Source organism: Microcaecilia unicolor, chromosome 1, assembly GCF_901765095.1.
Source record: "Microcaecilia unicolor chromosome 1, aMicUni1.1, whole genome shotgun sequence".
Lineage (NCBI taxonomy): Eukaryota > Metazoa > Chordata > Amphibia > Gymnophiona > Siphonopidae > Microcaecilia > Microcaecilia unicolor.
The window spans coordinates 231,867,650-231,891,710 of NC_044031.1; the positions used below are offsets into that span (position 1 = coordinate 231,867,650).

General features: G+C 42.3%; 1 protein-coding gene across 1 annotated transcript in view; it reads right to left on the reverse strand.

Moving 5' to 3' along the window:
* MOCOS (molybdenum cofactor sulfurase) overlaps nt 1–24,061 on the reverse strand; it is a 482,379-nt gene that overhangs the window by 21,590 nt on the left and 436,728 nt on the right. The window contains exon 12 of the mRNA XM_030204697.1: nt 21,939–22,044. Coding sequence (XP_030060557.1) covers nt 21,939–22,044 — 106 coding nt within the window. The remainder of the gene's footprint in view (nt 1–21,938; nt 22,045–24,061) is intronic.

Sequence of the window (24,061 nt, forward strand, 5' to 3'; positions counted from 1 at the left end):
AATGTGCATCACTTGGCACTTGTCCACATTAAATTTCATCTGTCATTTGGATGCTCAGTCTTCCAATTTCCTAAGGTCTTCCTGCAATTTTTCACAGTCCACATATGTTTTAACAACCTTGAATAGTTTTGTGTCATCTGCAAATTGAATTACCTCCCTTGTTGTTCTGATTTCAAGATTATTTATAGATATGTTAAATAGCACTGGTCCCAGTACATATCCCGGTGGCACTCCACTGGTCATCCTTCTCCATTGAGAGAAATGGTCATTTAACCCTACCCACTGCTTTCTGCACAATAACCAATTCCTAATCCACAACAGAACATTGCCTCCTATCCCATGACTCTTTAATTTTCTCAGGGGTCTCTCATGAGGAACTTTGTTTAAAGCTTTTTGAAAATCTAGATACACTACATCAACCGGCTTACCTTTATGCACATGCTTATTCTCACCTTCAAACAAATAAAGCAAATTGGTGAGACAAGGCTTCCCTTGGCTGAAACCTTTTCTCTGTTACCACTTTAAGAGGGAGCACATCAGCCTTTCTCCAACCCCGCATACCCTCTCCATCTCTATGGATCTATGAAATACATCCTTTAGGGACCTGCCAAAACCTCTAGGAGCTCTCTTCGTGTCTTTTGGATGTATCTCATATGGTCCCATGGCTTTGTCCACTTTCAGTTCTGCAAATTATTCATAAACAATTTTTTCCATGAATAGTGTTGTAGCTACACCATTCCCATTATGTATCTTTGCCAATCATCTACAGACTGTCTCCAGGTTTTTCTTCTGTGAACATCAAATGTTGATCATTTCTGCAGGCGCTCCTGCCCCTCTAGATTGGTACTCCAAAATGTTCAAGGTTCAATTTATTTGATATACTGTCAAACTGAAAAACATCTTAACAGTTTACAATCAGATAAAATAAAGGGGTAAGGGCATAAAAACAACAGCACATATAACACTCAGACAATACAGATACATGAGTTAAGGACACAGGAAAGTAAGGTTACAATATTACAAAGGGCAATGATGGTGTAGGAAGGATGGAGGGAGGGCAGGACTCTGATGCTCTGGTGGTACGATTCTATGCTGAACTAAGAAACAAAATGAAAGCTACAGCAGAGAGAAGGCCAAGGTGATGAAATATGCCTTGAGCAGGGATTTAAATTTCTGTACACACTTTATGCTGTCAGCTAACCTGGTGTCTTTTGGAGCATGGTATTAAGAGCCCTGGGGATTGCTCCTGCCATTTTGGAGCATAGCAAAGTGATTGCTTCTGCCCCCTTTAGACCCCATAGAAGGTATAAGCAGAAAAACTTGAAAACTGTTTTACATGGAGCTTTGGAACCAGTCACTTCTAGAACTGGACGGAAGCAGTAGTATGTGCTGACGTGCTTGGACTCCCTCCCTTGAACCTCTTTCACAGTCCCTTAATAAAAATGACATTTTCTGAGTGGTAGTTTGATGACCAATCACCTTCACAGATGAGGCTGATAAGATATGGAGCCCTAGGTTTGGAACCAATGCCCACAAGGCTAATTTTCTACTATTCAGTTTCCAAGCTTCCCATTCCTGTTTGTGAAAGCAAATAATAGGGTATGCACAAAAAGCATTTGTTACCAAAGGAAAACCCACTGGAAGGTGCTGCCTAACAAAAACACCATTATGCCCTTCAGCTTCCAAGGTGAGCAGCACCGGCGCTCTTTAAGTAGACTGCTTACAGCACACATTCTGTGAAACTGTATACAAGTGAGGAAGGTTTTTCTAAACAGCAACAATAGCTAAGTGTACCATGGGGAGACATTCTGTTCCCTTTACAAATCATCCATCTATTGTTTAGGCTCATCTGTTCCTGTGAGCTGAGAGTGTTTTATTTCTTATTGTCCTTTAAACATGCTCCCTTTCCTGTGTGTGATTTTATGATATTATGTTCAATGACTCAGATTTTTCTTCTGTCTCATCTCAGGGAGTGGATCTTGTGACTGGAAAACTGAAGTGGAATGGAAGCCCTGTTCAGAATCCGTTCAAGTGGTTCTCTAGTTTTTTTTTCTATGCTTTATATTTTAATTATTTTCCCCCTTTGTTCTGGTTTAAAATCACCTCCCATGAGGGCTTCAGAGCCAATGATTAACTTTGTGAACTGTTTGAAAGACAAAAATAATACAGAAAAGATACATTTAAGTTATGCATTTATAAATGTTGGATTTTCTTCTTTGGAAGGTGTTTTTAGAGAATTGAAATATATTCATGAAATAAAAAGGAAAGATGACGATATTTAAAGAAACGTGTTGCCTGATTTTTTTTTCTGGTTTTAACTGTTTTGGACAGGACCTAATCTTGGGAAGGCACTGTGTTTGACACCCAGATGTGCTGACATATTAGTGTGATCATGTACAGGCTAAGAAACAAGCTCTTTTCTACCTCTTTCATTCCCCTTTCCCATCCAACACTTATCAAGGAGCCATAAATCAAAGCGTGTGTTACCTCCTTCCTGCTGACCATATTGCTACTCCTTGGCTCACCACTAGGTGTCCCTCTAATAACAGCACTTGGCTCTCCCTCCTTTTAAGGTTTGTGAATATTCATCAGTAATAAGGATGTACTTTTTCTTAAAATGAAATCGGAAATACCAACAAAACTTTCAATTTTCTTTTGTAAATGAAAGAATGACAGGAGCACAATTGTCCACTCAACAAGCTGAACCCCCTTTGGATGTGTCAGCAATTTTGGAGTCTTCTGACTCTGATTTAGTAGTTCCTTCTACTTTATTGGCAACTGTGGCGCTAACGTTGGAAAAAGTATGTATTATGAAAATGTTCTTTAAGAATAAAGATAAAGAATTCATTGGTCTCAAAACACATATATTTCCGGATGTATCTAAAGAGACTCAGAAAAGACGTAGGCAGTTTTTATTGCTTAAGTTAGGAGTTCTTCAGATTGGGGCTACTTTCCATTTGCGGTATCCATGTAAATGTATAGTCCGGTACCAGTCAGTAAAATATGTTTTCTTTGAGCCATCACAGCTTACAGAATTTCCTGTAACCAAACGATCTTTGGGGTTAAGAGAATGTTAATGTTTATTGACATTTGTTTTGAGCTTTGTTAATATGAGACACTTTGATGTTAGACAGGTTTTTCTAACTTCCTTGAAATGTTTTCTATAAAATAACTCCGTTGTAAGATAATCTTGGATCTATAGACTTGAGGACTTGAGTGTATCTATTCATAATTTTCTTTTGCTTATTAATTATTATTGAATTGTATACCTTTCTGTACAAGCTTTGGCTTGATAAGTATGTTAATTAATTATAATTGAAACAATAAATAAAAAATTTAAAAAAAGAAATGAATGATTTCAATTTCATAAGGGCTCCTTTTACTTAGCCGCATAGAGGGGCATAATTGAACGTCGCCGGCGAAATAGTTTGCCGGCGATCTATTTTGGCGGCGGCGCTACAGCTGGCCAGAACCGTATTATCGAAAAAGATGGCTGGCCATCTTTTCTTTCGATAATACGGTTTAGCCCGGCCAAATGCCAGAGTTCGCCGGGTTTGAGATCGCCGGTTTTGTTTTTCAGCGATAATGGAAAAAAATGCCGGCCATTTCAAACCCGGAGAAATCCAAGGCATTTGGTCGTGGGAGGAGCCACCATTTGTAGTGCACTGGTCCCCCTGACATGCCAGGACACCAACCGGGCACCCTAGGGGGCACTTCTAAAAACGTTAAAAAAATACACAAATAGCTCCCAGGTGCATAGCTCCCTTCCCTTGGGTGCTGAGCCCCCCAAATCCCCCCCAAACCCACTCCCCACAACTCTACACTATTACCATAGCCCTTATGGGTGAAGGGGGGCACTTACATGTGGGTACAGTGGGTTTTGGGGGGGGGGGTTGGAGGGCTCAACACTTAGCACCACAAGTGTAACAGGTAGGGGGGATGGGCCTGGGTCTGCCTGCCTGAAGTGCACTGTACCCATTAAAAACTGCTCCAGGGACTTGCATACTGCTGTCAGGGAGCTGGGTATGACATTTCAGGCTGGCATACAGGCTGGCAAAAAAGGTTTTTATTTTTATTTTTTTAGTGTGGGAGGGGGTTGATGACCACTGGGGGACTACGGGGAGGTCATCTGCCATTCCCTCCAGTGGTCATCTGGTCAGTTGGGGCACCTTTTTGAGGTTTGGTCGTGAAAATAAAAGGACCAAGTAAACCCGGCGAAATACTGATTAACGCTGCTTTTTTTCCCATTATCCGCGAAAGCCGGCCATCTGGTAGCCACGACCATTCCCGCCTATGTCCCGCCTTCTGTTCGCCGCCGACACGCCCCCTTGAACTTTTGCCGGTGCGGCAACGTTATCAAAAATGCCGCTTTCAATTATACAGATTTTGCCGCTTTTGCGAAATCGAGGGCCATCTCCCGATTTATGTCGGAAGATGGCTGGCGATCACTTTCGAAAATAAGCCTGATAGGTGCCTATGCGCGCCCCACATGCATCAAATTGGAGTTACCGCCCAACTACTATGTGGCTCTTGCGGTAATTTCATTTTTGGCATGCGTCTGAAAAATAGTTTTTATTTTCTGGCACGCAAAGTGGCATCTGATGCACGTAGCTCATTACTGCCCAAATTCTTTATCGCTAGGTCTATGGCTGGCAGTAAGGTCTCAGACCCAAAATGGATGCGCGGCAATTTTGATTTTGCCACACGTCCATTTTTGGCAAAAAAGGCATTTTTTGTAGGTGCGCTGAAAAATAATTCTGCATGCACCCAAAACACGCGTCTACACTACCGCAGGCCATTTTTCATCTCACCTTAGTAAAAGGACCCCTTAGGTTTTTTAAAAAATATATTTTATTTACAATAGGCTGTCTTCCACCAATTAAGCCTACTCAAAAATGTAAAAGAAATCTCATCCCCTCCTGGAGCTGGTGCCATTGTCCAAAGGGGTCAGAAATGATCCTCAGGTGCTCCTACCCCCTCCAGAGTGGTACTCCAAAATGTTGTCAGCTGACTCAGCAAGGTTAGGTCACTGGGGATTTGCTCCTATCCCATTGAATCCCATGGAAAGCATTAGGGGGTCCTTTTACTAAGGCATCCGAAAAATGGCCTGCGCTAGTGTAGGTGCGTGTTTTGGACATGCGCAGGTCCATTTTTCAGCGCGCCTATAAAAAAGCCTTTTTATATTCTTTTTTTGGCTGAAAATGGATGTGCGGCAAAATGGACATGTGGCAAAATAAAAATTGGCTTGCGTCCATTTTAGGCCTGAGGCCTTACCGCCACCCACTGGCTTAGCGATAAGGTTTTAAGCGTTAACCAGGCGATAACTGTCAGTGCGCATACACTGCCGATTACCTCCCAGTTAGCGCCATGTGTCAGAAAATAAAAAATATTTTCCAACGTGCATATTGAACGTGAGTAAAAAATGGAATTACCACTCAGGCCATGTGGTAGCCGGGCAGTAGCTCCAAATTGACGCGCATTGGACGTATGTAGGCGCCTACGTGCCTTTGTAAAAGGGCCCCTAGATGTGGCGAAGGGGTGTGGTGTGGGTCCTGTATGTGCATGTGTGTTTGTGTGTGGGAGGATTCTAAATGGGGGGGCTCTGAAATAATTTTTTCTGTAGCACTCATTGCTGATAGCAAATATTAAAATGCTTTAATATGTACTATTACAAACAGAATGCACTAAAAACATAAACCTTCAAGAAATAAAATAAAACAACCCCTCACCAATGTAAGTAATAAATTATGACACAAAAATCCTGCACACCCCTATTGAGTAACAATCACAGTCACATACTACTCTGAAGCAATATGGACAAGTTATCATTTATTTATTTATTTGTTACATTTATATCCCACATTTTCCCACCTATTTGTAGGCTCAATGTGGCTTACATAGTACCAGAGAGGCGTTACAGACTCCAGAGTAAACAAATACATGGAGGGGCATAATCGAATCGGGCGCCCAAGTTTTCCTGAGGGCATCCTCGCAGGACGTCTCCGTGAAGGGGCGAGAAAACCCGTATTATAGAAATAAGATGGGCGTCCATCTTTCGTTTCGATAATACGGTCGGGAACGCCCAAATCTCAACATTTAGGTCAACCTTAGAGATGGTCATCCCCAGTTTTTGGCGATAATGGAAACCGAGGACGCCCATCTCAAAAACGACCAAATTCAAGTCATTTGGTCGTGGGAGGAGCCAGCATTTGTAGTGAACTGGTCCCCCTGACATGCCAGGACACCAACCGGGCACCCTAGGGGGCACTGTAGCGGACTAACTGATGCACTAACTGAATGGCAAAAGGCATGCAGTGGTCACTAACCACCTCCCACCCCGAAAAAAACAACTTTAAAAACGTTTGTCTTTTTTTTTTTAGAGTATGGGTGAAGGACCTCCTTCACTATGCCTCCGTCCCTGAGACGGCAGTTGAGGACGTCTTTCTCTATTTATTTATTTAGATTTTGCTCACACCTTTTTCTGTAGTAGCTCAAGGTGAATTACATTCAGTTACACTGGATATTTCTATACCTCCCTCCCTGCAGTGGGTACACTGGATATTTCTATGCCTCCATCCCTGCAACGGCAGTTAAGGACGTCCTTCGATATGCCTCCTTCCTTGTGACGGCAGTTGAAAACGTTCAAACTGTGGATGTTGGTGAGAAGGACACCATCGGGGTGGGAGGTGGTTAGTGACCACTGAGGGAGTCAGGGGAGGTCATCCCCGATTCCCTCCGGTGGTCATCTGGTCATTTAGGGTACATTTTTGTGGCTTGGTCGTAAAAAAAAGGACCAAGTAAAGTCGGCTAAGTGTTCATCAAGGACGCCCTTTTTTTTTTTGCCAAGTCCCGCCTTCGCTATGCCTCCGACATGCCCCCAGGAACTTTGGTCGTCCCCGCGACGGGAAGCAGTTGGGGACGTCCAAAATTGGCTTTCGATTATGCCGATGTGGGCTACCCTGAGAGAAGAACGCCCATCTCCCGATTTGTGTCGAAAGATGGGCACCCTTCTCTTTCAAAATAAGTCTGAAAGTGATGTTGTGGTAAGATAAAGTTTATGTGGCACAGCCACACTAGGGAATTGTACAACGGAAGAGTTGTGTTATGTCCATTACGTTCTTTAGTTTTGTTGTGTTGCAGAGATCAGGCATTTATGTTGGATCGGTAGGGTATGCCTTTTTAAACAGGTTAGTTTTTAATGTTTTCCGGAAGTTTAGTTTTTAAGGCTTTTGGTAATGCATTCCACAGTTGTGTGCTTATGTAGGAAAAACTGGACGCGTAAGTTGATTTGTATTTGAGTCCTTTGCAGCTTGGGTAGTGCAGATTTAGGTACGGTCAAAGGTGTCAAAGGTGGCCCATGGCAACAATTTGTGACCGGCTATTTATGAGAGAGGAATGACTTGCTTCCCATTTTGCTTGCAATCCTTGGAGGACATGGAAATAGATAAGTACTGGTAACCAGTTAGGTAAATCCAACAAGAAAACAAAAAGGAGGATTAAAACCCTCACATACAATAAAAGCAATGGACAAAAAAATGAGGACAGCTCAAGGAGGATATCAGGAAGCCTTTAATGTCAACAGCTAAGTGACCAAAAGATGCCCTTAATGACCAAATGACCACTGTAGTAGTCATAGACCCCCTCTCATCTTCTTAAGATGTGACAGTGATAGTACATACCAGGCTCTATGACATTAGATATGATGGCCATTCTTGTTAGAGTTGCAGGCAGGTCTCAGGAGTAGCCTAGTGGTCGGTGCAGTGGACTGTAGAGAATGGAACCCAGGCCCATATCCTACTCTAACTGGTACACTTGTGCTGGAACACGTGAGCCCTCCACAAAACACTAAATACCTACTGCACCTTCATATAGGTGACACCTGCAAGCTTGAAGGCTATTGTGGTGGTGAGGACTCACCGTATAATATACAGTAAGGGGGTTATGGTGAGATGTGTACCTGGGACCTTTTATGTGAAGTCCACTGCCCCCTAGACTGCCCCACTGCTCTGCTGGGAAGTCTACTAAGAATGATGGCCCCCAGACATCCCAAAGGCTAGTTTATGGGTGTTTCTCTCTTGGATGGTTTTTCCCACAATATGGTCCCAAAAGAAAAACGCACTGAGCACAAAGGGCCTTATTCTATAAACGTTATGTTCCTAAATTTACGCTCCTAAATTTATGAGCATAATTTATGCTCCTAAATTACAAGCATACTCTGATACTACAAAATAATGTTATAATTTAGGGAACATAAATTTAGGTGCGTAAATTATGCATGCGGATCTATGCCTAACTGTTGGGAGTAGGACTTATGCCTGCTAGAAGCAGGTATAAATGCCGGCAATTAACTTAGGCACAGATTGACTTAATTCCATAATTCTGTGTGCAATTTTTGGCAATGCCTTTAACGTGCCCCCTTTTCAGATATGTGCTATAGATGTTGCACATTACAAAAAACACAGCTGACACAGGGTACAAAATGTCCACTCTCCCACCCAATTCTCCCTGACCGAGGCAGGTAATGGGAGGGCCACAGATTTCTGAAGATTAAATGTAAATCCAGAAAAAAACCTCCTCATCTATCACACTGAGCAGCCTATAAAGGGATGCCTGTGGGTTAGTCAATTTTAACAAAATATCATCAGTATAAGCTAAAACTTTTAAAGTGGAAGTACCTATTAGTGTCCCGCTTATTTCATTGTCTTGTTCAAAAAGGGCTCTAGATATAGCAAAAATAGCAGGGGTGAGAGACGGCACCCCTACCGAGTGCCTTGCCCTAAAGTAAATGTCTCAGTTTTAACCCCATTAATCAGAATAGATGCCCTGGGATCCTTACACAGGGCACTTACTGCTTGATAAAACCACTCCTGGATTCCCAGATATTGAAGCATATAGAAAAGATAGTGCCAGTCCACTTTGTCAAATGCTTTTTCAGCATCAAGATTGACTAACATGCTAGAAAGGTTTGATGTTTACTCAATGTCATAGCCAAAATTACTTTCCTTACATTTAATATCGATGGTCAGTTTTTGACAAAACCCGCCTGCTGTTCCCCTATCAATGCAGGCAAATAGGCAGTTTGTCTACTAATATTCGTGAAAAAATGAGGGGTTATCAGGCTTAGGAATTAATGTAATCAATGCTTGATTGGCCCTTGGGGGTGGGGGGGAGGAACCTTTCAGTAATGTGTCTGAGTAGTATGCCTCCAATGGTCCACACAAATGGGGTCCAAGAGCTTATAAAATTCAGATGTGTACCCGTCTGGGCCTGGGACCGTGCAATTCTTTGAAGCTCGGATTACTTTCAGAATTTCTTTAGCACTTAATGGGGAATTAAGAGATATTACTGCTTCTGGTGGGAGAGGGGGAATACCAGGATTTTCTAAATAAGAACATAACATAAGAACATAAGCGTTGTCATACTGGGACAGACCGAAGGTCCATCAATCCCAGTATCCTGTTTCCAACAGGTCACAAGTACCTGGCAAGATCCCAAAACAGCACAATACATTTTATGCTGCTTATCCTAGCACTATAAGCAACTACCCCTTGTCCCAAACATCCAATTATTTCAAGCGTATATTATTCCTTGTTTCTTTAATTCACTTCAATCGCATAACTCTCTGTAGTAATACAGTTCTCAATCAATGGAAAAAACTTTTAAAACATTTTTTTTCCTTTCTTTTTGGGGATCATCAGATATTCCTGCTGCTCTCACCATATGAACGCAGTGTTCAAATTTTTAGTATCCACCACAGAGAAGATGGTTGAGGCGCAAATCGTCATAGATCAACCCACATATCTTTTTTATATATATTTCTATTATTTAGTTATTCTTGAAATCTTTAGCAGCTTTCTGAATTACATTAGAAAATCATGGCAGCACTTATCTTTTATATCTGTTATATCGGCAGCATTTTAAACAACAGGAGAACCTCCGCCAACATGGCCAAGTTTCGATGTCTTCCTCAGGGAAGAGGTTCTATATACAGAGTAGTCACGCTCCTGCAACAGTTTGAAAAAATGGCACAAGCGTCTGATTTAAATAGTACACAGCTGATCACAAACCCAGTGTTCTGATTGGATAAGGGAAAATATCTCCTATCCAATCAAATCAAAGACCACCAGTCAAGTTCAGAATTTAACCCTGCGGGATATAGAGTTTGTAATTGGAATATCCAGCGTTGTTCCTTAAAATTTAACAGTTGACTCATATCACCACCTTCCCATCCCAACTGTATATGATCCAGAATTCGCCATTTGATATCAGTAAGCAAATGCTGACAATCTATCCTAGAACTAAGCAGTGGATTTTCCCAAGTCCATCTGAATAATGGCTCATGGACTTTTCTTTTAGGAAAATATCCAAACCTTTTAAAAACCTCGCTAAGCTAACTACTTTTACCACATTCTCTGGCAACAAATTCCAGAATTCAATTACAAGTTGAGTGAAGAAATATTTTCTTCCATTTGTTTTAAATTGAATACTTTGTAGCTTCATTGCGCGTCCCCAAGCGATTCACGTCTACCCATTCCACTCCACTCATTATTTTATAGACCTCTATCATATCTCCCCTCAGCGGTCTTTTCTCCAAGCTGAAGAACCCTAGCCGCTTCAGCCTTTCCTCATGGAGAAGTTGTGCCATCCCCTTTATCATTTTCGAAACACATTCGAGCCTGTCAGTGGCGTAGCTAGGGGGGGGGGGGGCACCAGGGGAGCGGCCGCTCCCCCAAACGGACTTTCGCCAGCGCCTATTTTTTTACTCAGTGTGTTGCATTTAAAACGCGCGTCAGTGGAAGTCTGCTCTCGCTTCCCCCGCGCTTTCAGCCTGGCTCCGCTTCTGGAGCCTGTAGTATATCTGGAATTTCTTATTCGTTCAGTTTTGGTTTCAGCTGAAACAAGGCAATCAGTTTCAGAGGTGGTTCTGCTTTCACCTGGAAATGTTATGACAGATTCGGCCGCAGTTTCAGTTTGGCCCAAACTGAAGAAAGCAGATTTTGTTGCCATCTATTTTTGGTTCTGCTCTAGTCATTAGGAGCATTAAATGTCAGAAGAGAAAGCAGCATATGATATAACACAGACTTCTCACTGTGTTACCATATATTCTACTTAATCTGAAGTATTTTTCTTCCTTATCCTACCACTGTGGTCTTTCTGAGGGTAATTTTATAACAGGATGCCTGGGCAGGAAAGACACAGGCGCGGATGTTGTGTTTATATTTTATTATATTTCAAACAAATCCAATAATCCAAATACCTGGGGATGCTTCAAACCACGGCATCAACCAAACTGCCCGAGAGGCAATGAACTCTCATCAAAATCAATAATTCAACATATATAAAATGTGATGGACCTTCAAACATGGGAAGTTTTGCTGTAGTAATGGCTCTACAGCTTTCACCACTCTAATGTCATCATCAATCTAATAGTACAAACTGTTATTGTGATTTCTCTTGAGTGCACACCAAAAATACTCAAAACAAAACACCTTTACTTAACTTAATTCGAAATAATGTAGCTTTCCATTGCAGTATCCTCTTAAGGAATTTGGCTGTCGTGTATTTTATCATATTGACATTCCTGACAAGAATAGCTGTATTTGAATTTAGAAAAACAGACTAAAAAGTGGACTAAAAATGAATTGGAAGGTAATTTTATAGATTGTTTTTGCATGTAAAATAGTGAGTCACACATTTAAATGGGCTCTTATAAAATATTGACCGTTGTAAAAACATGTGCCATGTCATGATGATGAGTTCAGCATGAGCGGCATTTGCAAGTACATGAACGTACTATACAATACGTTAATCTACATCTGCAGTTGCACAGTCCAGACATGGACATTGGATCTGGTTGACAGGAGATGTGCCAATCTATGCATCTGAATGCTGCTATTTACAGGCAGAAATGCTTCTAAAATAAGGGCCTTAATTTTATGATATTAAAAGTTATCAATAGAAATCAAACAAAATAAAACATGGAAAAGAAAATAAGATGATACCTTTTTTTATTGGACATAACTTAATATATTTCTTGATTAGCTTTCGGAGGTTGTCCTTCTTCGTCAGATCAGAAATAAGCAAATGTGGTAGATGATAGTATATATAAGTGAAAGATCCAAGCATTTCAATGACAGTCTAGCAGGGTGGGGGTGGTTAGGAGGTATGCATGGGGACATCAAAGCTTTTCATTGATAGTCAATGTTTGGGCGCTTGGATCTTTCACTTATATATACTATCAGCTACCACATTTGCTTATTTCCGATCTGAGGAAGAAGGGCAACCTTCGAAAGCTAATCAAGAAATGTATTAAGTTATGTCCAATAAAAAAGGTATCATCTTATTTTCTTTTCCATGTTTTATTTTGTTTGATTTCTATTGATAACCTTTAAGAGTGGACTAACACGGCTACCACACCTCTCTACTCATGATATTAAAAGAAATGATATCAGGACATCTAAAGTAAAAGTTAGATAAGCTAAATGTTGGACGTCAGTTTTTTTACTTTTCTGTTCCTTTGCTATTTTTCTGAGGCACTTCCCAATGCCAAAACCAATTATTCTAAATCAATTTCTTCACCCTCCAATAATCCGTGTCACGCCTGTACCTCCCTAATTTGCTCACCACCTCCATCTGATTTATTTGGATTTGGCTCACACTTTTTCAGTAGTAGCTCAAGATGAGCTACATTCAGGTACACTGGACATTTTTCTACCCCCAAAGAGCTTGTAATCCAAGTTTGTATCTGGGGCAGTAGAAACTTAAGTGACTTGCTCAAGGTCACAAGGAATGCTGGGGGAGAAGTGGATTTTGAACCCTGGCTTTACTGTGTTTTGAGCCTGCTCCTGTAATTGCTAGGCTACTCTTCCACACTCCAAAGACAGATAACTGAGGGCTGGAAAGATGGTACAGTTACTTGGCACTGATGCTCTCCAAGGAACTTGCTAAGAGGCATGGTTCTACTTGCACAAATCACAGTTGGTGAGCCATTTTTGGTAACTACTTTATTTTAAAACATAAAAGACATCTGGCACAAATGAACTCGGTACGGCCCATAATTAGATGCATCAAATTAAGGCCTAGCCTTTTGTCTTATTGAACCTATATAATGCTTTCAATAAAGCTGAGCACCCTACTCTTCTCCATTCTCTTTAAGGTTTTCATATTGTTGTTCTGCTTTAATGCTCTATTCCATGACGATGCCAGTGATCTTCAGAATTTTGTTTCTAGCCTATTTCGTTTCTCCATAGGTAAGCCTTTGCTCATTTTCTTAATCACTTCTTTTAATTATTTCTGACATTACTATGCCTGTACTTATTGTCCTGTTCATCATCCAATAACTCAATTAGCTACTTGTTCAGTCTCCCTAAACTGAACCCCTCAAAAGTAGAAGAACTCATTTTGAACATTCATCTTCAATTTTGATTTTTTTCCCCAGGTTTTATTTCAATTCCTTCCATTCCTTACTCTATTACATCTTCATAGGCCAATGATCAAAAGTAAATTTGGGCGCTACAGGCCACAGTTACCCAGCACCGATGATCAGATGTTGTCTGGCACAAGCGCGCAGGGAATAACAAAGAGCTCATTTAAAATATATTTAAATGTAGCTCTCTGGTATTCCGCCCATATGATCAGAGCACTGCGCTCTGATCTTGCAGTTCGAATAGTGCCTTAACTTTAAGCTAGCTTGGAGCTGGCATTAGGGTTAAGGCTCTTCCCCCCCCATCCATGACAGGCTGACCAGGCTGCCACCATCCAGCCCCCCATCCCCTCCATGACCCCAGAGCAAAGCGGGGCTGGAAGTCTGGTGGACCTCTAGGCCCTCTAACCTCCTTAACACAAAAAGTAATTCCCTGGTGGCCCAGTGCACTACATATCCACCCCCACCCGCCCTCGTGGTCTGGAGGTCCCTCCACTCTTTGTATCTTGCAGTGTGACGGAGGAGGGAGTAGCACTCCCTCCTCCTTCCAGCGCCACTGTCTTCCCATATAAGGAAGGAAGACCCGGCCAGCGCATCCCAAGATGTACTGGGCAGGGCGCCACCATTTAGGAGGCAGTGCTGGAAGAAGGAGGGAGAGCTGTCACACTACAAGGTATGGGAAAAGGGGGGGCTACTAGACCACTAGGGCAGGTGGGGGTATGTAGCCCACTGGGCCACCAGGGAATTGCTTTTTGTGTTGGGGGGGTTAGGGGGCCTAGAGATCCACTGGACCTCCAGCTTCCCTGTGCCTTCATATGGGGGGTGTCAGGGGGCTTGAGGTCCACCGGACCCATGTCACTGTCCAAGGGGGGTGTGTGGGGATTTGGGGGGGCACTAGGCCACCAGGGCCTTGCCTTTGTGGTAGGGGTCCTATGGACCTCCAGCTCTGGAATGTTTGACAGGTCTGGGCTTTTGACAGCCCAGGCTTTTCAAACAACCGCGGGAGGATTGTGCCTGAGTGCATGCCCAGGCACAATCCTCCCACACTTCCCCCTGATGATGAATGCTAATAACACACCTACATTTGCATGTTATTAGCATTGATCATTGGGGAAATAATTCCCCATGCTGTTCCGGCACTATTTTTAGGGCGTTGTTTCAGAACAGTGTGGGGAATTGGTTATCAGGGTCTCAGTTCTTTAAGCTTCACATCTGTTTCATCTCTACTATCACATAATTACAGTGCTTTAAAATTTCCTTTCCTTTGATTCCTACCATCCTATTAAATTAAGTAAATTATATTTTAATTATCCAGATTCCACCACCTACCAACTCCTTCAGTATTATGTAGTCAGAATCCTTCATCTGTCTTTCACCACAGTCATGTCTCTCTCCCATACCTGCATTGTCTCTAATTAACTCTTCACCTTGATCTATAAGGCATTTCTAGGCTATCTTTTCCTCACCTTTCCTCTGTATCACAGTTTATTCTCAAGTTCCCTGCCAGAAACTCTGGTTTGACTTCAGGTCTTCTCCAGATCTTCTTACCAGTAAGTTCCAGGTCTGCACCTCTGTCTACTTGAGTGCAAGATCTGAGTCCAGATCCCATTCCAGCAGTTGCTTGCAAGGTCCAGATCACATCCTCTGGCTACTTGAGTACTCCTACCTCCTGGGTGTTTCCCAGCTTGTGTTTGATCCAGCCTAAGCATCCACAACTGGGGTTGTCATATTATGAGCCTCATAAGACCTTAAAGCACAGTAAGCGCCCCTCCGAAGGGACACCACCTTGTAGGGGTGGAGGGGCTTCCGTGTTTCAATGACTCAGAGGGCTAGGCTGAAGGGTTACCCATATCAGACAGGCCTCTGAGGAGAAACCAGACAAAGAATGTCCCAAACTGGAGGATCCAAGATGGCATCGAGGGAGGACGTACGTTAGTTGAGTTCCCGTTTTACACCAGAATACCTGAAGAAGTAGGCGCGCTCTCCAGAGAATGGGGAAGAGAAAAGGCAAAGCCGTGGGGTTGTCCTCCTTGAACACGGCTGGGGTTCCCACCACTTCTCAGCCTACTTTGGAGAGATTCAGGGTCATAACGTCGGGGATATCGGTTCCTGCTTCGGGGAATAGCAAGGCTTTATCGCCGAATCTCAGTGGAGAGGGAGTGACTTTGAGTCCCCCTGCTAGTACGACCCCTCCAAGACCTGGAAACAGTAATGCTTCGCTATGGAGGTCGATAGTGGAAACGCCTGAAGTGGGTTAGGATTTTCACGCGACCCGAGGAGGTCGTGGCGCAGTATCGACTCCGGATAATAAACCAACTGGGGGATTGGAAAGTGAGCTCTTCCCCCCGAAGATATCTGGAGCGGTTTCTGTGGAGAAATTGGATCTGGTGAAGCCAATAATGTCACAATGGACGTACTATGGGAGGTGCTGCAGAGTGTGAATAACTCTCTTCTTCAGATGTTTAAAATTTTTCAGGAATAAACATGTGAGTTAAAGAATTTATATTAATACTTATCTAACAAAGTGGAAGTCCAAGATATAAAAATAGAGACTTTGACTACGGAAATGGTTTCTCTACGAAAATCAGTTAATTTGCTAATGAAGGACAGCCATGTTTCTTGTAAAAGTTGGAATTTCTGGAGAACCAATTAAGGAAAAATAACTTGAGAATGATAAATTTTCCTATAACATTCTATATATCAGCTACTGAACTGTTGAAGAAATATTTCTCGGATATTTTGCAAATAACTTTTGGTAGCCACCCTCTGGTGTCTAAGTGATTTATATTTCCCTTAAAATTTTCTTTATCAGAGAAAAGATATGTGAACTTAACTGACATTTTGGAAAATTCAGAAATTACAGATAGAGTTATATTATTAATGACTCGCCTTTGATTTAGATAGGAACAATATTTTGAAATTGTATTTCTGACACATGGCTGATAGTTTTTTGGGTTCAAAGATGAATATATTTCCTGACATATCAAGGGAATCGCAGACTAGGAGGTGTGAATTCTTGGCTTTTAAGCCAGGAATCATTGCCCTAGGTGGGACCTTCCTAGTGCGATTCCCTTGTGTTTTATTTCCTTATTACTTATTTGTTGAACCCAGTGGCGTACCAAGGGGGGGGGGGCGGTCCGCCCCAGGTGCACGCCACTGGGGGGGGGGGTGCCGTGCGCCTGTCGGCTCTTCGTTTTCATGCTCCTTTTGCCCCGAACAGGTTACTTCCTGTTCCGGGGCAGAGGGAGCATGAAAATGAAGAGCTGGCAGGCGCGCGGCACCCCCCCCCCCAGCGGTGTGCACCCGGGGGGGAGGGGGGGCGTTGCGCTGTTCCGGGGGGGGGGGGGGCGCTGCACCCAGGGGGCGGGGCGCATCGGCGATCCGCCCCGGGTGTCAGCCCCCCTAGGAACGCCACTGGTTGAACCTAAGAAATTACAAGAGTTTGTGAAGTTGAAAGAACAGATGAAGAACCCTCTGCAGCAACTTCCTTTAGTTACCACTTTACCGGCTGCAATTACCGATTAACCTTCCTCCCTCAGAAAATGTGAATTGTAAGATTAACCATTTTGAGTTTTTCTTATTTTCTTTGAGATTGTTTTCCTGATCTTGGATCTCCCAATTGTGGACAATTATATAATATATATTGATGAGAGAAAATGTTTTCTTTTTCCTTTATATTAATTTCTGTTTTTCCTTACATTTATGTGATAAATGTGAATGTAATTAAGTAAAATGATTAAAAAAAAGCACAGTAAGCGGGCAGCATCTTTCTGGTTCGGTATCCTCCAGTTTTCATGCCTTAGTCACCTTCTATTGCAATAAACTCACCAGCTATTCAAAGTGTACCCTCTCTTTTCATTTTTACATGAGACTTAAGACTTATCACTGTACAATAAATAATGACACATAAAGACCCAAATGACCATCTAGTTCTAGTCTTCCCAGTATGGTGGTTAGGGTTATAATTGCTACTTCAAGCAGGTCCACCTCATACTTCTGTTCAGGGGATTACAAACTAGTACTTTTCAAACTGATTCCTTCTTCAATCATTTCTCTCTTTCATCACGGACACTGCTTTAGACAGTGTTCATAATTTTTAAAATTTACTTTATTCACTGATTTGCACATATTTCTGTGCTGCAAGATGCAAAGACTGTTTATTCTCTGAAGGCTAGAATAAAAACATAAAAATCACACAGAATACAAAAAAAGTGACGCCTCCCCCCCACACAAATGTGAAACAATATGAAGCAATCAACAATTAAAATAAGAGGGATCCCAGGATTTCATATATCTATATCAATATCTATCTATCTATGATATTTTTTTTATTTAGGGGCCCTTTTACCATGCAGCACTAGAAAGAGGCCTGCAGTAGCCCCAATGCAGGTCTTTCCCGTGCACTGAGGCCATTTTTAGTACTGCCATTAGCGAATGGCCATTAGCATGTAAGCCCTTACCATCATCTATTTTGTGGCATTAAGGACTCACGCACTAATCCTGTGCTAATCAGCTAGCGTGCGGGCAATGCCCACATACTGACTGATTAGCATAGCCGCGCCCACTCTCCTCCCCCAAAGACATCCCCAGTGCTAAAAAAAGACATTTTATTTTTTAGTGTACGGGTAGCACGCGCCCACTACAAAGCTACCATGGAATGCCTGAGCGGTTGTGCATTTTAACCTAAGGTATGCATGCATTACAACTTACTGCAGGTTTTTTTTTTTTGTTACATTTGTACCCCGCGCTTTCCCACTCATGGCAGGCTCTATGCGGCAGGCAATGGAGGGTTAAGTGACTTGCCCAGAGTCACAAGGAGCTGCCTGTGCTGGAATCGAACTCAGTTCCTCAGTTCCCCAGGACCAGAGTCCACCACCCTAACCACTAGGCCCCTAATTTCTTATAGTCTTCCTGCAAGTCTGAAAGCTATCGAAGTGGTGTACATTCAAGTACAGTAACTATTTTGTTTTATGCCTGGAGGGCCCACAATCTGAGTTTATGCTTGAGGTAATGGAGGAGTAAGTGACTTGCCCAAGACCAGAATGAGCTTCAGTGGCATTTGAACTGGGCTCTCACCATTAGAGTAAAAAAAAAAAAAAAACAGTTTGTCAGAACAGGAACCCCCCCCCCCCCTTATTATGGGGTATTTAGCCGGGTACTGAAGTTTTAAAAAAATGAATTAAAAAAAGAAACCTGTTCCTGTGAAAATGCATTAGCAATAAAGAGGGAGAACATAGATAATGCTAATTTGGCCAAATAGAAACTAATTGATGCAACACATAAAAAAACCACTAGATGGCAGACTGACACAACAGTGAGATGGTAGCATGACAGTAACAAGCACTTTCCTTTCAGAGTTCACCTAAATGCTACATCTGAAACAGTAATCAGCAAGCTCTCTGTTTACTCTACAGATCATGTCAGGTATAACATAATATGGTTTTTGTGTTGAACACACAGACAGTGAATTAACAGTTTAATGCCAGTGGTTAATAGTGTTATTGTATTTTCTATGGTTCCAATATTCAAGCATTTATGTAGTCAAATGCCTTGGCCTAAGTTATTATTGGATATTCAGTGGCACAATCCAGATACTGCTGCTGACTATCCTTAGAGAGCACCCCGGCACTATACCCCGGATCCTGAAAAGGTCACCCAAGATCCACACACAAAATAATTAGTTAATGAGCATCAGTGATTTAATTATCGGCCTTAACAAGCACTAATTGGCACTAATTATGATTCTGTACATGGATCTGACTGTGCGTTATTCTATAACAACGGACGCCTAAACTGGATCCTGCACAACTCAAAAGGAAGTGTGGCCACGGGAGGGATATGGGCGGGTCAGGGGTGTTCACAAGATTTAGGCGCAGTGTTACAGAATAGCAGAGATCCATGCCCAACTTGTGCGTCAGGATATACAACAGGTTTCAGCTTGCGCAAGTCTTTGGGCATGGAAATCCACGATAAGCGCTATTCAGTAAAGAGTGCTCATTCTGGAGTGCCCTTTATTAAATAGTGCTGAGTGCTGATTTTTCCCAGTACCTAATTTTTGCACCATTTGTAGAGTCTGGCCCTATCTGTGTAGTGCTGAGTTGGTGTGTGGGTGGAGTGAGGGCAGAGGGAAAAGTTATTGTGAGAGCGGCAATAATCACAGAGCTATTCAGACAATTATCCCGATAGCGTTAGGACAGAAAGAAAAGCAGTTGCAACTTTATTAGGATAGCTGTCTGGACATTGGATTCAATATCATCGCTATCTGAATACTGTGGTTGCTTCCTATTCTACCTGTATGTCCGCTGCTGCTTGCGATCCGGAAACTGGCTCCGAGTATCTGGAATATTTTTTAAATGACACAGCTGGTGTTTAAAAATACACTGGGGCCCAATATTCAGACTGCAGGAGTTAGCTAGGCTGACTCTCATGGTCAGCGTAGAGCTCGGATATTCAATGCTGGGCCATTTCTGGTGACTGGCATTGAATAACCATTTTATTTTTGGCTGGTATTAACTTAACCGGCCAAGCCAATATTCAGCTCTGGCCAGTTAAATTGAAACCAGCCAAAGATAGGCCTGCTATTTCAGTACGTAATTTGCCCTCCAAGCTTAGCCGGTGATGTGCTGAATATTGTCAGATAGCCTGTTATATCGCGCAATATAGCCGGTTATCTGCTAAACGCTAGCCAGCAATATTGAGCGGGAGATAACTATCTCCCGCTGAAGCGCTGCGTACAACTGGTAGCGCTATAGAAATGATTTATAGTAGTAGTAGTAGTAGAATACTGAGAGATAGCCGGTTAAGTATCATTTAACCGGCCAGGAGCCGTTCCTGGCTGGTTAAATGGTTTTAAATATCGGGGGACTGACTGTAGTGTTAACCACCATTTGAGCAGCTTTGGGGCTGGTGTTTTAGAAAGGAACATGGATGCCTATGTGCCATTATAAGATAAGTGCCTATTCGGCCTCCTAATGTACACAACCTATTATGTGCCTTTCTAAGAAGAGGCAGGGTATATCCTTAAACTAGAATTAGAAATGGAAGACCTTACAGGCTTGTTCTTCAGATGGGATTAGACATAACAACTTGCTTGAATTTTCTCAAACCCTTGTTGCACAGCACCCCAGTGGTATGGCTTTCATAGTAATAATGTCTACAGGTTGTTCAAATTTGGGCTAAAAATCCCCCCATCTCAACCTCAGTAAGCAAGAGACACATGTCAGCTTTCTTCTCACATCCCTTCTGCAATACTTCTGTATCTTGGGTTCTCATTCTTCAGGTAATAAACATAACATCATAACCACTATTGACTCTGTTGAGGGACAACAGTTTAACTAATAGAGGCTGTCCACCGGCACATTAACTAGCTTTGTACTGTGGAATACTTTGTGGGCAATGTTCAGCTATACGCTAAAATAATCAGATAAATTATTTGCTTATCTTTTGCTCGATATTCAGCAGCCCTGTCCGTTAAAGCAGGACTGCTGCATATATGGTCCTAAACATAAATGGATACATTATCCATTTAAATTAGGGTTGCAATAAGTGCCGCCCTACTTAACAGATGATAGTTATTCAGAACGTGGCTGAATATTGCTGCTATCCGTGTAAGTTTTGGCCCCACCAAATCCCGGCTCTTCTGAAAACCATAATATTTGGCTAGATATTGAAATGTTCAGCCAAAAGTTAATGCATTGGTTGCCACTAAAATGTAAAAACAAAAGAATTATGTGATTAGTTCCTGATACTAACCGCATAAGTCATTTGGAATGTCGCGCCCCCTCCCCCATTATTACTTCAAGCAAATTCATAGTTTATATGTTCTGTGTGAGTAGTATGTAAAGGTACTGTGCAATATTTGGGGGCTCCATCAAAGGACCTGATAAATCAGGACTTCCAAAACTGTTGCAAAACCCACATTTGGGGGTCACGAAAACATCATCAGCTTGTGCCTCGAGGAGGTCACACGCTTTCTATGGCTCCTGACAGTTTGATATGTGCTGCTTTTTGGAAATTTGTCTCAGTGCTTTTATGTTACTGCAGTGGAATTGCCACATTGAGCCTGCAAATAGGTGGGAAAATATGGGATACAAATGCAACAAACAAATAAATAAATAAATTGTTGAGTCCTGTTTCCACAGACAGCACTGGGAAAAAATACTCTACAAAGGACATTGACTTCCATGACTGAACATGTATTTTAACACGTGGAAATTCTGTTCCTAATGAGCTAAATCACAGCCAATGGAAAGATCAGAATAACCATTTTGAGAAAACTCAGCGGCTTATGGCACATGGGTCTTTAGATACTCTGGTGAGGGTTATTAAAGAAGGCATTACAGGTAGGATTTTGTTACCACTCAGCCTCTGGTTTACTAACCAAAAGTAAAGCTGCTTTGATTTTCAGATGAATGCAACAATATGAGTAGTGTTTAAGACAGCAAACTAATGCACAATGCAGCTAGTTTAAGACAGCCCTCATGATTGCTGTTTAAGAGGAAGCAATGAGTCTTACCTTGAAGCTGTTTGCTGCTGAAGGTGCAGAATGCTCGCTGTGTTTATCAGAAGATACTGCGCTTCGTTCACCAGAGACAGCAAAGCTGGGTTGACACCTGACTGAGCTGAAGACAAACAAAGAGAGTCCAATTAACATATGGAGAAAGGCCTCTTTTCCATCTTTTAATTAAATAGCCAGAAGATACTGTAGATAGCTCTGAGCAGTAAGGTTGGTCGCAGGAGACTTCTGTCACAGCTTTCCCCTTATCTGTCATTATGTGCATGGACCTTCTCAGCTGACAAGTACTTATTCTAATGGTTCACATTACGTAAGGGGCAGTTACATGGGGGAACCAAAATCCTCCTCCTTTCTTGCGATTTACGATCTATGACATTCATTACAGTAATGACGAGAGTAAAGATCTTGATTTGGCCCAACAAGTGTGGAAAAAATTCCAGTCTAGAAAACTGAACAACAAAATTGTCCAGCAACGTGACTTCTTGTGAAAGGAGGAACGTGACCTCTTGTGAAAGAAGGAACGTGACCTCTTGTGAAATAAGATTTAGATTGTGAGCACAGCAATGTGTAAAAAGGGCGTAAGGAGAAACTTCCTTAACTCTCATTTGAAGGCCAGATACCTCACCGGCTATGGTGCTTCCTCCATCATATGCTTATCCATAACACATACTTAAGGAGAGCCCCAGGTTACTTATAGCAGACATGAGAACATTAAAAAAATCTTCTGCACTTGTGCTTTTGATGGAGTTGAACTGTTTGTAATTGCCTTTAGAGTAAGTATCAAAGAATTAACCTTAATGTTTACGGCTGTTCAAGGATCAGGTCCCTTATAATTGCAGGATAAGATTTCATAGCATATCTGCAGTGAGAACTGAGATGTAATCAAGATTGTGAGCTGGTAGCATATCAATCAGGGCTACACTGAGATTTTGATACTTCTACAGTTTTCCTGATGATTTTATATAACATCAACTGATCTTCTTCTGATGCCCCTCAGCTGTTCTTGCAACTTTCTTTTGGTGTCCTTTGTGGATCTCCTTCTTCTCTTTCTATAACAGCCTTTCTACTGGTGTCCTTTCTGAATCTCCTCATGTATATATGGAAGGTTGATGTCTAGCTGTAGTACCACGAAACTAATGCTAGATCTCACGGAAGCCATTTTAGCTGATGAAGTTGCTTGGGGAAGGAGGAAGCGGAAATTGCTCTTAACTGGGATACCCCACTGGACCACTAGGAAGATAAGGTAGGGCTGGGGGGAGCTCTGATTTTAAGGGGAGGGGGCAAAAAGGGTGATCAGACCATGGTTTTTTTTTTTTTTGGGGGGGGGGGGAGGTAGGGGAATGCTTTTCCAACAATGTTGGCTGCTACCTGAAAGCTATGTGGGTGTTGGCTGATATTCAGTGCTGGCATCTGCATACCTAAAGATAGGATTGCTATTTATTTGGTTCAATTTGGTTGCTTAGCTGAACATTGCCGGCACCTGGATATCTGCCAGCTCTTCCCTGACTCTGCCTATGGAATTCCTCTCTCCTGCCAACTTTGTAAAAAGGCTGGTTAATTGCAATATTCAGTGGCACTGCCCGTTAAATGCCACTGAAGATTGGCGGCTGGCCTGCGGAGCAAAATTTAAGTGAGCTAAGGGTCTTTCTATATTTGGAGCTCCCCCTCCCCATGTCACCCTCCTAGTTGCTGGAACATATATGCTTCCTCCTATACTACTGTCCCAGGGTTTAAAGGCCATGGTAGGTCTTAATAATATAAAGTCCAAAAAGTGAAAAATCAAACAAGCCCACAAAGGTCCAATGCAGGGCACAACAAGAATGGGAATGACCAGACGTTCAAATATTTGAAAGGTATTAATCTACAAACAAACCTTTTCCAGAGACAGGAAGGCGCTAGAACTAGAGGACATGAATTGAGGTTGAAAGGGGGCAGACTCAGGAATAATGTCAGGAAATTTTTTTCACGAAGAGGGTGACAGATACCTGGAATGCTCTCCCGCGGGAGGTGGTGGAGATAAAAACAGTAACAGAACTAAAAAATGAGTGGGATAAATGCAAAGGAATCCTGTTAAGAAGGAATGGATCCAAAGAAACGTTTCGGAGATTAGGAATCAACACCAG